Source organism: Oreochromis aureus, linkage group 15, assembly GCF_013358895.1.
Source record: "Oreochromis aureus strain Israel breed Guangdong linkage group 15, ZZ_aureus, whole genome shotgun sequence".
Classification (NCBI taxonomy): domain Eukaryota; kingdom Metazoa; phylum Chordata; class Actinopteri; order Cichliformes; family Cichlidae; genus Oreochromis; species Oreochromis aureus.
In genome coordinates, this window is record NC_052956.1 from 20,357,567 (window position 1) to 20,373,369 (window position 15,803).

General features: G+C 37.3%; 1 protein-coding gene across 1 annotated transcript in view; it reads right to left on the reverse strand.

Moving 5' to 3' along the window:
- Nucleotides 1-14,139, reverse strand: part of igf2r (insulin-like growth factor 2 receptor) — a 46,939-nt gene extending 32,800 nt beyond the window's left edge. Inside the window, exons 1-5 of the mRNA XM_031756266.2 lie at nucleotides 13,913-14,139; nucleotides 11,947-12,086; nucleotides 4,043-4,161; nucleotides 879-977; nucleotides 105-237 (exon numbers count right to left, since the gene is read on the reverse strand). Coding sequence (XP_031612126.1) covers nucleotides 105-237; nucleotides 879-977; nucleotides 4,043-4,161; nucleotides 11,947-12,086; nucleotides 13,913-14,046 — 625 coding nt within the window. The 5' untranslated portion in view covers nucleotides 14,047-14,139. The remainder of the gene's footprint in view (nucleotides 1-104; nucleotides 238-878; nucleotides 978-4,042; nucleotides 4,162-11,946; nucleotides 12,087-13,912) is intronic.
- Between the last annotated feature and the right edge of the window lie 1,664 nt (nucleotides 14,140-15,803).

Sequence of the window (15,803 nt, forward strand, 5' to 3'; positions counted from 1 at the left end):
GTGTTCCTCTATACAAACATAGAAAAAAAAAAAATTAACAAAACAAAACAAAAAAACCCTCATTATTACAGAATCCAATCACTTTCTTTCCTTCAAGTACTCACTGAGACTGCGGCAGATGTTGATGTAGAAGTCTATGCTGTCGTCGCCGTCGTCCACTAGATAGCCATCTTTCAGTTTTATCAGAGGACTGAGGTCATGCTTCTTCCCATCAGAGTCAAACACGTAGCAGGGCACCTGGGCAAAGAAGAGCTGGATTAACACTACAGTACAGATGTATTTGTGCACCACTTTATGTTGCATTCACAAAAAAGCCCCCCCACCCCACAAAAAAAGAGCGTTTTGTACAGAGACTTTAAATTCCTGTGGGCCTTCTTTTTCTCTCAGTTCTTTTTTCTAATTTAATAGTGATAGAATATTGTGGTTTTGAGTCATTTAAACTCAGTTTCACCGTTGTGTTACCACAAATTTTGCACATGCAAATGGGGGGGGGGATCGTCAATAATAAGGATGTAACGGCACAAAAATGTTTATAGCTATCTGATAATACACAACTTAGTAACTGTGATCATGGATATATCATACTCTTTGGTTTATTTTGTCATTTTTGTTCCTTTTAACATTTTCCTGAAAAAATTCATTTCACACATTTTTTCAAATGTTTCCACATTAACAGGATCACTGTCACAACATGTGACCCATTTTCTGCACAGATAAACGCTGTTAACATCTTTGCAGTGATGGAATATGGTTATACAGCTTTCCATTTCCTCTTCAGCTCATTGTGTCTAATCACAGTGAAGATTTCATTCCTTCTTTCTTATAAATGTAAAAGTCTGGTGAGTGAGTCAGCAACCCCATCAGATGCTCCACCGCACCTCTTTATGTGGCTTGAATTTGTCTTTCTTGCAGGCAGCATAGGTCTTCCACTCAAAGTAATGCACGCACTGAGACACGGTCACAAACTCTGGAGTCCCCTGCAGAACAAAGACAGGAACATGAGTAAGAAAGGTAGTTTCATGTTGACACAGGTGATGAATGCATGCTAAAGTATACGGCACATCATCGTCCATGACATCAACGATTTAAGATGCTGAATGTGTCATTGTTTCCATTATCACAGAGAAATACAGAGTATTAACCTTTGTTGTAGTTATATTGTGGGGAGGGGAAAAAAAAGCAAACTTCTAAGTAAGTGTTGAGCCTCAAACAAACACAACCACAGCCTGCTGCCGCTTCTGGATTTGTTGGTTCAGTGCTTCATTCAGAGCTTCTGAAGAACTCTTTGACAGCAGCATTGTTTTTTTTAAATTCCAGGTATTCTCCACATTTTAGCTGCTGTTTTACAGAGTCAAAAACAACAACATTTCTCCCATTAATCCGTTTTACTTTACTGTCATAATTGTGTATTCCAATATTAAAAATGCTTAAAATTTCAAATGATGACATAAAAGATCAGTGCATGCACAAATAATGCCAGCCTATAGCTGTGTGACATGAGAGCAGATATTCTTAATAGGGTCACCTTAGGCGAGCTGATACACCCACACAGGCACTGTTTGGTTGTTTCGAAGAAAGGTAAAGAGTTAAAACTGTTGGAGACAATGGATGAATTAACTGGTGTGAACCAAGTATAGGATGAACCAGGATTATTTTGAGCTGTGAATCATGCAGTGCTACTCTAGCACAGTCCTTTTTAGTAGACTGAAAGGACATCTCTGTATGCTTCACAAGACTTCACACCATTTCACTGATCCTCAAGCCAATACTGAACATTGCAACCTTAACCTTTATTAAACAGGTAATCCCATTGAGACTCAGCTTCTCATTTACAGGAGAGACCTGTTCAGACAGCAATAAAAAATGTAGCAGTAAAAGAGGTCAAATTAAAAACTTCAAAGACATATTTATGTTGGCCGTATGACAGTAAAGGGAAGCAGGAACATAATTTGTTTACTAGAAAATTCCAAAAGTAATTAATAATAAACACATCAAGGATTAACTTCTAGCCCAATAACCTTTATTTATTTTCCTAAATGTACTGATAAAAATAGAGATTGAGGATTTAACTATAGCATCTATAACATTACCATTTAGACCCGACTTAAAAAGGAGGAGTAAACTACAACAACAAAGTAAATATAGGAATAACATATTTAAAGATAATGCCATATGTTAAAGCTCTCGGTTAAAGCACTCTCTTTTGCAACATGTCTGAAACAAGGCACAGTTCTGTTAAGATAACTTCTAGTATAATCTGCATTTTGCTGTCATCACTTCTTCTTTTCAGCATTTAGTGATTTGCCCTAAAAATTGTGGAAGCCACTTTCATTTCTCCCCGTCGTACTCTCTGAAACAGAAAACTCCTCTTTGTTTCTCAACAGGAAATGATACTTCAACCCACCACTCATCCACCCCACCAAAACCACAGATACACACAACGCAGCGAGCAGGATCACACTATGAGGTATCTGTCATTATTCTACATCATTTCCAGTCACAGATTCATTGACAAGCAGCGACAGGAATCCAACAATCATCATCTTAGAGTTGTTAAAGTTTGGTTTTAGCGAAAGCGACTTCCAAATGTTTGTTTCACTTTCAATAAATTAGCTTAGTGTCTTAGTTTTTTTGTCTTTCGCACATTTTTCCACACAGACAGAAATACCTGATGAAACAACAAAGTGCCATTTAACTTCCTGTGTTGAAAAACAGGATGTTTAATACTTTGTACCCAAAAGACGTCGAAAGTATCAGCAATAACACACAATAAACTTGATCTTCTGTGCATTTTAATTTTAGAATAAATAAGGTAATTAACCTCAAATGCATTTGTGGATTGTACTTGTCTTCCTGTTATAAACTTAACATCTTTCTAAAGTCTGTTTGAATAGGTGAGCTGCACTGTTTGTAAAATACAGATAATCTTCCAAAACACGTTTCCCTCTCTCTGTGTCAACTGACAAAATTTGCCTTTAGGAACAACTACGTAAAATCAAATATCACAGTATCGCAAATGTCCTACCTCCTCTAATGGATTACCCATCATTTGTGCAATCATTCTGCAACCTTTGGGGCCTAAATAATGATGTCAATGTCAAGTGCTAAACTGACTCTGAAATGTCTCTCCACAGACTCCCCTGCTGAAAGCCCTCGAACATAAGAGCTGAAAATGACACGTTTAAAACCTGATTCAAATACAGAGTCTGCACAGATCATTTCCACTTGCCACCTTCCTATGCATCACACAGCTATTAAAGATTAATGTTATGTTTTACTAATGATGTTTGGATTAAAAGAGCAACAACAGAATGCCAACACAGAATGTCCTTTGATCCAGCAATCAATCAAGCAATCCAATTGCTTACTTTTATGTTATTTCCATGCACTAATCAGCATTGTGTGATGCAGTACTAAAGTGTATGGATAAACTTTGCACACCGAGCTAGTGTTATAGCTACAACTTAACACTCAACTTGTCCAAATATGGTGAATTCGCTCTCCTAAAAAAAGGAGCATGTGCCAAGGTGGCAGTGTGATTAGCAATGTTCTGTCATAGTACTGGTTGCATGCAGCTTTCCTTACACAGGGAGCTCTGCTTTCATAAAGGTTAAAAAAAGAGAGAGAGAAAAAAAAAAGGGTGTCCATAAAGATAAAGCCAAGGATTCAAAATAGTAGTGCACATGCTAATTGGTGGACACCATGATTCATGCATGCGAGTAAGATTTATTATTCAGAACCTCTCTACTATGCTGTGCTTCCATTTTGACCCATGTATATAAACCACAATGTGACTAAACTATGTCAAAAGCATCTAATGTTACTGCAGCAGTGCCTGAACGATTGCAGAGACTGAGATACAGCTGCAGCTGCTGCACAACACGTCAGCATACACCAGGTGTTAGTAGACAAAGGAAATTCATACAGAACATCGAACAGTTAGTTTGATATTTTCTGTGCATTCCCATAAATGCAGCTATTGAACAACCAGTAATCATTCATCTAAGAAAATTTGGTATATTTTACTGATTGTCAGTCTTACCATGGTTTTCCCACACTGGAAGCTGATGCTGGTCTGAATCTTGTTGTTGCTTCCAGGACAAGTTTGCGTGCTGTTGAAATCCAGCACAGTGTCAGAGAGCTTCTGCAGGGAAAGGTCACCTGTACATTTGGCAAAGACAAAGAAAACAAAGTCATTACAAAATAATAACATGCATGTAAAGAGTTAAATGACTGAAACTCATTAAACCCTAAATTACATGATATATGTTATTACTGACACATTACAATGTGTCAGTATAACAAAAGAGGAGAGAAACCTTCCTTTAAGTCTGAGTGGTGATTCATTTTAACATCAGAAATGGTAGTTAGCTTTCCTTTAGATCAATGCCAATTCATTTAACTTGATGTGGACCGATCACATAAAGATCACTGAGCTTGCCAGCATGAAAACATTTATCTAATAAAGGTATGACAAAGATTGTTCGGTTGGTACAACAAACATGCATACACAGGTTCTCGTTCTCAGGCTATTCATCCTGATAAGTCACTGAGAAAGACAGTTTGGCAGAATAATGTTGTTACCCTCCAACATCCACTGACCCAGCAGGTCAATGTAAACTCTGAATCTCATTTCCAAATCACCAGACGGCTCTGTACCTTAACATTTTGACCCTGGTGTCTGTACACTGTCATTAATCACTTCAAAGCACTACAAAACAGAAAAGTGGCAGCAGTGGGAAGTCTTGTGCATGTTAAGAATTTGACTTGATTTAAGACTTGGCCTGTTAAATAAACTCACCGCAAGTCAGGCAGACGAAAAGCTAAGATAATAATATGTTAAATGCTGTGTAGCTTCAAAAAAAAGAATCTGGATCAAACAACTAAAGACCTCAGTGATGATCTGTATGTGTTTAATTGATGAATTCATATTAGGGCAACCAATCTAATTTTGAAGTTCAGGAACACTTGTGGCTTCCATCGATTACTAAACTAAAACAATCAAGATATAATGATTATTGTTCCGCGTTTTTGCCTTCTAGGACTTCGGCTTCCTTTACTTCCTCTGGTTACAGTTATTGTTTTAAACCTTTTTTATTGGTTTAGTTTAGTTGGTTTACAGGTTTCTGTTAAATGCGACATGTTAAAGCGTGATCTCTGAACTGTCTGATAAGACTGCTATCACGAGAACACAATAAAGGAGTAACTAAACAACTGTGTGACCTACTAACACTGACAGCTACTGCAGGTCTTGAAACTGCTGAACTTGGCTGAAACATGGCTCACGTCCCTGCCTGTAATATTCAGTTACAGTTTTTATCTGTTGTTCTTTAGCTGCTGGCAGAACAGAGATAAGAAGCAACGAAATTCAGTATGCAGCATGTATGGATTTAACAGAAATGTATCTACATAATTTGATTAGATGAGCTCAGATGCTGCTTAGAAGCTAGCTGTAAGAAAATTAATGTTCACATATTTTGAAAAGCAACAAAATTAGCAATGCTTTCTCCTTGTAGTTTATTGTAATAATCAGATTTATTTATTTTTTGTAATTTGTCCATGGTCCACCTCTCCGCAAAGTTTCAGGAAATTTCTCTTGGTAGTTTTTTTCCCCACAATCTTTTAGATGACACTGAACACATAGAAGCTGAAAGCCTTGCAAACACAACATTAAAAGACAATGAAACCCTAGGATCAGCCTAAGAGCTACTTTCCTCTTATAGAGTGAAGTAAGCATTCATTTTGATTTCAGGAAGCATAGGAGACGAGAATGTCAAAGTGTGTGAGAGAACAGTGTGTGGTTTCTGAGCACAGTCAACCAGACGGCATGGACAAAGGCTCAAGCAGGCAGTAAACAGCACAAGAGAGAGGGAGGGGGAGAGGAAGCGTGAGTCATGTCTGTGTTAGTGAGTGTGAATGCCTGATGATGTGTTCCCGGGTCATGTGATAAATCAGCTGATGTGATTAAACTTCAGCTCAGCTGATCAGCACTTCTTGTTTTCCATGCTTGTCTTTTTTCACTTTACACGTGGGAGCTTCCTCATAAGAAAAATAACTAAAGCTTAATGAAGACAATCTAATGAAATAAGCAGGAAATGCAGGCCACAGATGCACTCGGGAGTCAGACGAGCACTACCATACACCAATTTGTCACCAGAGGAAGGTCACGACCTCAGACTGCAGGACAAGTTGTTGTTGTGGGACTGAAATAAATCTGTCTGGCAGCCAGAAAGGTCTCGGACAAAAATCAAAGGCAGGGGTGTAACTGAGGTTGATATCCTCAAACAATCACAGCGAGCTTATGTCATCATATCAGCGACAGTGGCTATAAAGATGCAATTTATTAAATAAATATCTCATTTAAAGTGAAAAGCACTGGTTTTAAATACCATGTGTTAATTAAAGATGCAAATGCAACACGAATGTGTCTGTTAATGAACAATAATGGAAGCAGCACATTGGTCTCCTGGTCCAAACAAACCCTTTAATTAGTGGTCTCTAAACAGTTGGGCATTCCTCCTCCCAGACGGCCCAATGCTTTGGGCTGTTTGCACTCACAGGGAGAAAAAAAAGAAAAAAGAAAAAAAGTGGAGCACAGCCAAAGCTGAATGAATCTGATTGATGTGGGAACAATAAAGAAGAAAGAGAGCATTCAAGCTAATAAGGCCTGTTAGCAAGATTTATTTAGATGTCATAAACAGCATGTAAATTAGAGGATTTTTAACAAGGAAACGAGTAACACTCAGTGACACTTGTCAAACATGAAGGGAAGATATTAAGACAAAACACGTCTCGTCTGAGATTTACTTTCACATATCTGCTGAGTTGCAGCCTATGGCAGCAGCTCCCATTGCCTTTTCATTTTCAATTTTATAACTTTACTTCCTGATGAAGTTCATTTTAACTGCTTATTGTTTTTTATACAAAGGTGAAATGGCAACCTTGTGTTTTGTAAGTCACATAAAGTTGAGTATTACAAGTATGTTAATGCTTTTTTTTCTCCTCATGTTCTTGGCAATGAAGTCTCTTTACTATTCCCCGAAGAGCTACTCAGCCAATGACGGGGTTTCGATGCTGGACAAGTTTCAGTGATCATCATGGGGAATATGAGGAATCTCTCAGGGTGCTGATTAAACCTTAAACACAGCACCATGAGTCCAGTTTGATGCCTTTTGTGGAGCATTGCAAAGAGGCAATGCCACACTCATACACTCATACAGTGTCGCAAAACATGGCTTCAGGACTTCTCTGGTGGACTGGGACATTTATCTGAGCAGTAAGAAGGAATGTGGCAAGACTGCACTAGTTGTGATTGAAAAGTGGTGCCGTCCTGGATATGTTACTGCAAAGAAACATTTGTGGCCTGAATACTGAAGCTGAAGAAATGCATCCATGTGACTCGCTGAGGGAATGTGTCATTGCTGCTGCTGCTGTTGTTTGAATCAACACGCCGTTTGGATTCCTCTGTCAGCTGATGCAAAGCTCATCCCAACGACTGTGGCTGTGTTAATGGATGAGGATAATAAATGGGTCCAGATGGTCCTCAGCACCACTTACTGACCATACAACTGAACACTTTTTCCAACATCTTAGTCACAGATACAGGAAATCGTTACCACCTCAGCCTGTAATATTTACATTCAAGCTTTTGTATCATACTAGATTTTATTTATTGAGATCTTCACTTTTTCTACAACTTCACAATTTTCAAGATAAATAGTCTCATCTGACATCATCTTTATCATCTTGAAACAAAATAGCTGATGTCTTGGTCCAGAACACAGAAAACACAGTAATGTTCATATGTAACACCAGCAGCCTTCAAACCTTAAAATTCAACTCCCTGAGCTTGACTTTGGAATCAATTCTAAGAAGGAGAACCAAATTTAAATCATTTTTCCCCCTCTCTCAACAGAAGGACAGAAGGAATACATCTTGGACTGTAAAATGTGAGCAGAAGAACAATAGACTTGTTCTGTAAACAGGAAAATACCAGTGGCGGAGTGGAGTAGAACAGAAAGGCAAAGCATACCAGAGCATAACAAACACAATGGTCGACAAGGTCTGTGATGAATTCTAGTGGCTCATGATTTACTTTGGTGATGTGTTTTACTTTGGCCAAGAACTACTCCAAACAAACATATTCAGTTCATTATCAAATAATCGAAAGAGAAAAGTCAAATTCTGGCATTTTAAAAGACTAAAAACATTTTTAGCTAAAAAAAAATAAATAAATTCAGCTCTTATGTGCACAGAAATAGGTCTTGAAAACATAACAGATAGAGGTGTTGTTCTGCTAAATGTCTAGTTTATAGGATCTAATAGTTTTCATAACAGTTCTTTTTGTTTTCGTTTATCACCTTACAAGTTCTGAGAGCCCAACATCACGTTTTAAATGGTTAGAAGAACCAATAAAGAACCACATTTAAAAGACCTGACAGGCACTTTTGGTTAATAAAGCTATCAATCATCAGATTTATTCCCAAGTAGTTCTTATTTGACTAGTTTATAGATTTGATGTCTTCATTTGACTACACCAGTTCTATCTAACTTAATTAATTTTGCAGGTCCTGAGACAAAGCGGTTTCTTTGTTTCCAAAAACAAACCGTGACAGAAAAAGTTTGAGAGCCACTCGCTCGGCTGAATTGCAGAAAGACGATAATAGCCTGATGGTCCCCTCAAACAATTTGGGGGACAATGAATAAAGACGCTGAGAGACAAGAGGCCTTTAAAGACAGATGCCGTTTGTGGATGTTGCTGACACACAGCATCGGCAGCATCAGCAGTCCGATCAGCACAGAGACGGGATCTCTGATGAAGCTCTGAAAGACAATTAGCACTGTAACCCCTGCTGTCAGCAACAACACTGAAATTTTCCACAAGAAAAACAGCACTAATGTTCTCACTTTTCATCCTCCGAAACAGGAAAGTGCAATAATATATGCACCTTCTAAATCAAATAAGGTCTCTCTCTCTCAAAAGTATTAAGAATTTATACTCAAAATTATGTAATTATGTCTTCTTTTTTTTTTTAAATACTTTGACACGATCGACAGAAAAGTAATTATTATACCGGATTTGAATATATTCAGACACAATACTGCACATTTTAAAGAGCATTTATAAACCGTTTTGTGACATTTTGTAGTGAAAAAATGATTGAAAGAAAAAATAAAGTAAATCCAAAGTATATTCAAGCTTGTCGTGATTTCCTCGGGGGGGGGGGGGTTATGGTGTTTAAAAAAAATTTAAAAAAAAAAATCTGAAATTAACTTTCTCCATCAGTGCTCCTGCGACAATAGAGACAACGCCATGCAGAATATGCTGTAGCTGCCTGTTTATGCATTAATTTATTCGCTTCACAGCGTGATGAGCTATTGTATTTTCAGTTTATGGAAGTTAAATGTCACAGATGAGCAAACGGCACTATGTGAAAGGAGGGTTTAATTCTGGCATTTTAATATGTAAACAGTATTTAACCTTTGGCATTGCTCTGTTTGACAGCATCCTCTAGTGTCCCTCTTGTATCTAATTTTTTAAAGCGACTCAAATATTCTTATGAAGCGCAGGCTTTGACTGTACTGCAGGTGGATCATGAGACATTATTAGCAATAAGTAGACTTTCATAACTACCTTTAACATTTAAGTTTAATTAAAATGAAATGTTGACATTTAAAATTGAAGCAGAATGAAAAAAGTAATAATTATAATAATTTCCCCACTTTCTGACTATTTTTTGTTCCTGAACTTTTCTTACATCTTTCACTAGCAGTGAAATGGCACAGTGCTGAGGCTGGAAGTAAAGTGATGGAAACCATTAAACCTTTAGAGGATCGAAGGGAATCAGTGAAGTTTGTGTAACGATTGTTTAGTGACTAAACGTTTAGATAGGCCACAGCAAGTTTTCAGACTTTGAAATGAGCCACTGCAGTCTCACGTTTGGGAACAGCTTTGCATCAACGTTACAATGACACCGACAATAAATAATAATAAATCATAAACATATTAACAGGCTACCTATACAGGCAAGCTGTAGTTAGCAAATAATTTGCATGAGGAAAAGTTTTTTAAAGTTCTATAGAAGACACACTTTACTCTACAAAACATTTGCCTTTTAGCAGGATTTCAAGGTGCAAGACAAAGTCCAGTTTCATGCTTCATTCAGACACAAACCACATGAAGAGCGCACATATTACCAAATTGTGCTTAAAATATAATATTTAGCATCCACAGGATGTACATGTTTTCCCCACACTGCCATTAATGATCTGTAATGCACTCTGCTGTGTGACTGTCATGAGACACAGCTAACAGCATGCTTGCAAACAGACCCTTCCACACATAAATATGAACCAAAGCTTCTCAGCAAAACAAAAACAAGAGTTTTTCTTCTGGTGCAAACGAACTTGACACTTGTTGCAAAACCATTTCCACACTGAAACTTTACAGATGAAGGCAACTAAAAGGATTGTAAGACAAAATCCTTTTTACAGTAATAAGTTACTGGAATATGTGCAGGACACCAGCTAACGACGATTTACACTCAGGAGTGACCTGTTTGTTTTTCCACACAAGCCCACAGCTAACGCCTAAAAATCAACTCTCAAATTAGCAGGAATTAGAGTAACTCATTTCCTTTAACTCTTAGCCAAGCACACACACACACACACACGCACCCCCACACACACTTATTTACATGATCGTAATATCACTGGCCTCACATTAAACATCTCTCTCAGAACAGTGAAAGTTACTTAACGTAGCGTCTTGTTGTAGTACTACCTTGGAAATTGCGCTGTATTCACGCTGAAAACAACATACTGAGTTTCTATATTACTAGCACTATACTACTATAATGAGCCATCTGGATGCTGCCATGCCTGGCTGATTTGTGATTCAACACGCTGTCCTACTGACACCGTTTCTGTGCTGTTTGTATAGTGCCAAATAATAAGATAAGTCATCCCAGGGCACTTTATACTATTGTTGAAGGAATCCCAAATAAAACCAGACCAGTGGTGGGCGGATGCCCGTCTCAGTAGGCTGTAGTGAGAACAGTCTGACTCAAGAAGTAGACTGTTTGTGGTGTTTGCCTTCTACTACATGAAGCATCTTCCACCCTTTTTGCTGTTGAGTTTTCAAAATCCTCTGGACAAAAACCTTAAAGCCAACAGCCAAACTAAAGGCACTAAAAGGCATCTTTATGGTCTATCCATAAAGATAAAAAAAAAAAAAAAAAAAAAAAAAAAATTATACACATATATATATACATATATATATATCTGGAGCATATCTTAATGTATGGTAGAGGTCATCCAAGAAGTTTATGCCCAACTTTTTGATGAGCGACGTATGCAGGATTATGCATTTCAGGCTTTAAACCACCATCTCTCATCCACTTTCAATTAGGATGACATCGTGAATCACCCAAACTAAATTGTGAATTTGTTGTTTTGCTTAGTTTGCAGTGTTTGGCATGAAAAACTTTTCAACTGCCAGCTAATCAGCTAAAGTCATGAAAATAACCTGAGAGAGTGAGATGACTGCCTGTCCATCCAACAAGAAAATCTAAGTGACGTTGATCACTGTGGTTAGTCTGCTGTGTATGTAGAAAGTTAGTAACACGAAGCCAGGTTGACTCAAGCCAACTACTAATCAACACTTGGTCGACTTGCCCTGTAGAGACTGGTTATTGCTGCTATGATGATTGTGCTTTGTATGGATACTAATACTGGATCTCAGGCTTAAGATGATAGTGACAGGTTTAAAAAAGAAAAAAAAAAAAAAACTGAACTGAGCATTTTACCCCCTGCACCAGAATCATGATTTGTGCAGAATGGTTATTCTTCAGCGTGATGGGACAGCAAGAGGAACAGCTAACAAACAGTGGGTAGGTTGGTGGGCACTATAACCCACAGAAAGAACAAGGAAGACAGAAAACTCACCAACAGACTGCTCTTTGTTGGTGGTGAGGTTTGTTAAACACATGGCAGTGTCAGGTCCACAGCTGGTTGATGGTGAAGAGTCACAGAGCTTTAGTGTATATCTCACTTTATTATCTTGATCTATTGCCTCCCATTTATATCTGCAAGACAAGGAATAGAAGACAATAAGCAAATAGATATCCAGGAAATGAGCTTGTTGGCCCCGAACCCACAAAATTACAGTCTGGGACAACAAATGACTATCATTTCCACTGCTACTATAAAGATAAGTCATTGTTTTGGGCTGTAAAATGTTTGAAAATTGTTAAAAGCATTTTTTCCTCTATCAACAGTCAAAAATAGTTACTACAATGAAGAAATGGGAAATGCATCTTTAAGAATTTATACTGTCACTCGTGTTCTTTTACTTATTTCTCCTATAAAATAAATCACACTCATGTGTACAGCAAAAACACACTGACATATGAATGACAGTTTAAAATATCTAGTAGTTTACAGAAGTACAGCTTTTATGTAAATTATGATTCGTGCTTTGCAAATGTAAGTTTTTCTGCTTCTTTTTCCTTCACACATCCTTTAAATAAATTTGAAGCTTGGACTTTTGATTTGGCAAAACAAGAAATACAAACGTGCCTTCGAGTTTTAAATTATCTTCTTCTAAATTTACCACTTCAATCTTTGGCAGAAAAATAACAGATGCCTTTCTCTAAATACTTAAAACTTAAATTTAAGGCATTCTTTTCTTTAACAAACAAATGTAACAATAACAATAAACAAAATGGACTGCATTTAATCTGAGTTAAGTGAGATTAAACCAACTGAGATTAAAAACAGAGAAAAGAAAGGAGGTGGTCATAAAATAATTTTTAAAAACCCAACGCTTCCATTTCAGTGAGTGTGGAAAACCCATGTGCAAGCCTTACACACACACACACACACACACACACACAAGGTTTCACTTCTCATTTTTAACTAATATTGAAGTAATCTTTTTATGACACAGAAGTGAGGACAGTATTTAATGGTTGTATACTAAAAATTCCAACAGTTCAGAAATGTTCTTGTCATTTTCACTTTTATTAAAATATGAATTAATCATTAGCATCATTATTTTCCCCCTGTTAGGTATAACGTGATATGGTATTGTGTGATATTAGATGTTTTTCTAATAAAACAGGTGTTGTAAAACCTAAAAAATACAAAAATACACCGTGTTCTCTGAACGTAAGGAGTAATCCCACATTTATCAATACGGATATTGACCTAAACCACACTGTAAAGGAACAGACGAGGAACAGAAACTAAGGGAGAAGTTAACTGTAAGCCATGTGTGTTTATAACCAACATCCTCAGAAGCTGCCAAATCGAGGAAGTAATATTAACCCAGGCTGAACCCAAGCGTTGAGTCACCGGGTTATCATTTGCGCTTTATTGCTGAGTCAATATTTGCACAGCAGCTACTGAGACAGCGCTCCATTAAAGAAGGACAACGCTGACTTTATTTTAAATCCCATATTTATGCTGTTATTCTCTTCTGATTCGTTTGTTTATGTAAATACTGCCACACCGCTGCTCTGTGAGAAGAACGCGACGTTGCTAACGTTTAGCATTCCCTAATTAAGCACGACAGTTTTGTGCACGTTTCGGCATTTATAGCTAAGCTTCACTTTTTTCCTCGATGAACAAGAAAAACTAACTAGCATCGACGTTCTGTGAGTTTTAGGGGTAGTCTGATTCAGCTGTACTGGTTTGCTAGCTGATTCAAACTTATTTAGGTTGTTTGCTAAATAAGAAAAAAAAAACTACCTATGACTGGAAATAACCATTCGTAGACATATTTCTCAATTCAGGTTATTTAGACGATGTGTGTACACGAGAGGACAACGGCTGCACCTTTAACGCTGTTTAATCTGTCAGCAGCTGCAGTGTTTGTACCCCCCGAAGGTGTGTATGTGTGTGTTGTTACCTGCAGAGGTCCTGGTACCACGGGCTGTTGTTCTCCACCGCTCCGGACCGAATCAACAAACAGCCTAGAAAGGCCGCGAACCACAGAGCCAGCTTCAGAGGCTCGCAGCGAGAACATTTATACCCAAACATCATGGTTACTGTACCGGGTAGCGTCTGTGGAGCCTAACTAAGACGACATGATACAGCAGAGTGTCTCTGCTCCTCACCAAATCAGTAGGAAGTGACTGCACCACATGACAGGACATCACATGACTCTCATGATGATGACTGAAGGGGCGTTCGCGGTCTGTGAGAAAAATATGACATCTGAAAACGCGTGAAAAGGTTTACGTGTTAAAGTGTAAAGTGTTAAGTAATAGCCAGCGTAACAAAATAATTTTGGCTACTTATTCACAACAGGTGGCCACAGAAGGAATCTGTCTCCTCCCGGATATCTGTTGCTTCTTAGGTAAAAATGCAAGCCAATACACAAGAGAACCATTAGGAAAGGTTACAAATAAGAAACAAAACAAATCAAACCAACCAACAAACAACAGAAACAAAAGCAATGTGTCAAACAGAAAAAGACAAACAAAACAACGAGAAAATGATCATACGTGAGGGCGTATAGCAAGAAAGTAATTGTAAATTTACATTTATGAATGTGGAAACTGGCAACAAGTAGCATTAACAGTAACAGCAGTCACATGAACTCTTCTTCTTTCATTTTCATGATTTTTTGTTTTAAAGCATAAGACATTATATGGATTTTTAAAATTTTATATTTTTAAAATATAGAAATATTTTTATTGATGTCCAACAAATAGTATAAATTACGTGTCTTACTGATGTTGTTTTATTGATATATTTTTTTAATCCCACATACAATAAACCACTATAAACTAAAAATCACACATATTTTTTAACCATTTGTTATTAATGTAACTGTTTTGCGCTGTGCTGAACCAGATTCTTTTCCAAGTCATTACTTCAAACTACACAAACTCTAAACCGTAGTTAATTGCTAATATTTGCATTTGTCTTGGATGACTTGAGACGACTGCTGGGCTTTAGTTCTATGTAAACAAACTGTAATTGGGCTGAATTAATTTACAACACAGTGCTACTCACTAACAAAAAACCCATGTCAAACTATCAAGACTTGAACTATTGTACCTATCAAATTCATACTTATGTTAGGAATCCAAATGCATCATTATTGATTAAAAAAAATGAATTAACAACAACAAAAGATTTTATCACTCTTGAGATTCTCCAAGTGACAGAATAAACAAGTTGAATTTTTCTAGTTACATATTCTCCACTGTATATCCGACGTTACATGAATGCGACATTTCTGATGACACATAGCCAAGAAGTTGACTCGAAGTATTTAGCCCTGAAGTTTGTCTTACAGGTCAATCCTGTTCTGAAGTCGCTTCGTTGACTTCTGACCTTACACCCGTGAAACATTGACAACATTTCGTTTATTAGAGGATTCTACTGTGAGACATCCTTCAGTCTGATAGCAAACATAGCTGTGACTAAACTGCAGTTCAGGACCAAAATACATTAAATGCAATTAAATAAGCTTCTCCAGGTTTTCATTTTGCGCCATCTTGTGGCCATGCTAGAGCAACGAAACCGGGGAAGGTGTCAGACTTACTTGTTTACAAAGTAATAAATTTTCATTTATATAATGGAGAACTAACAGCGCTCTCATTTAATCTGTTATTTGTTAGTTTAGTATAACAGGCTGTGGGTAGTGCCTCTGTCAGTAATAAGGCTATAAAATTAGCAATAATTCAGGCCTATGATTTGGATGAAATTAACAGTGAAGATATAATGAAATCCAAAAAATATTCACCTTTGCAAAGATATCAAAACTAAATTTGTTGGCTTGCTGGTTC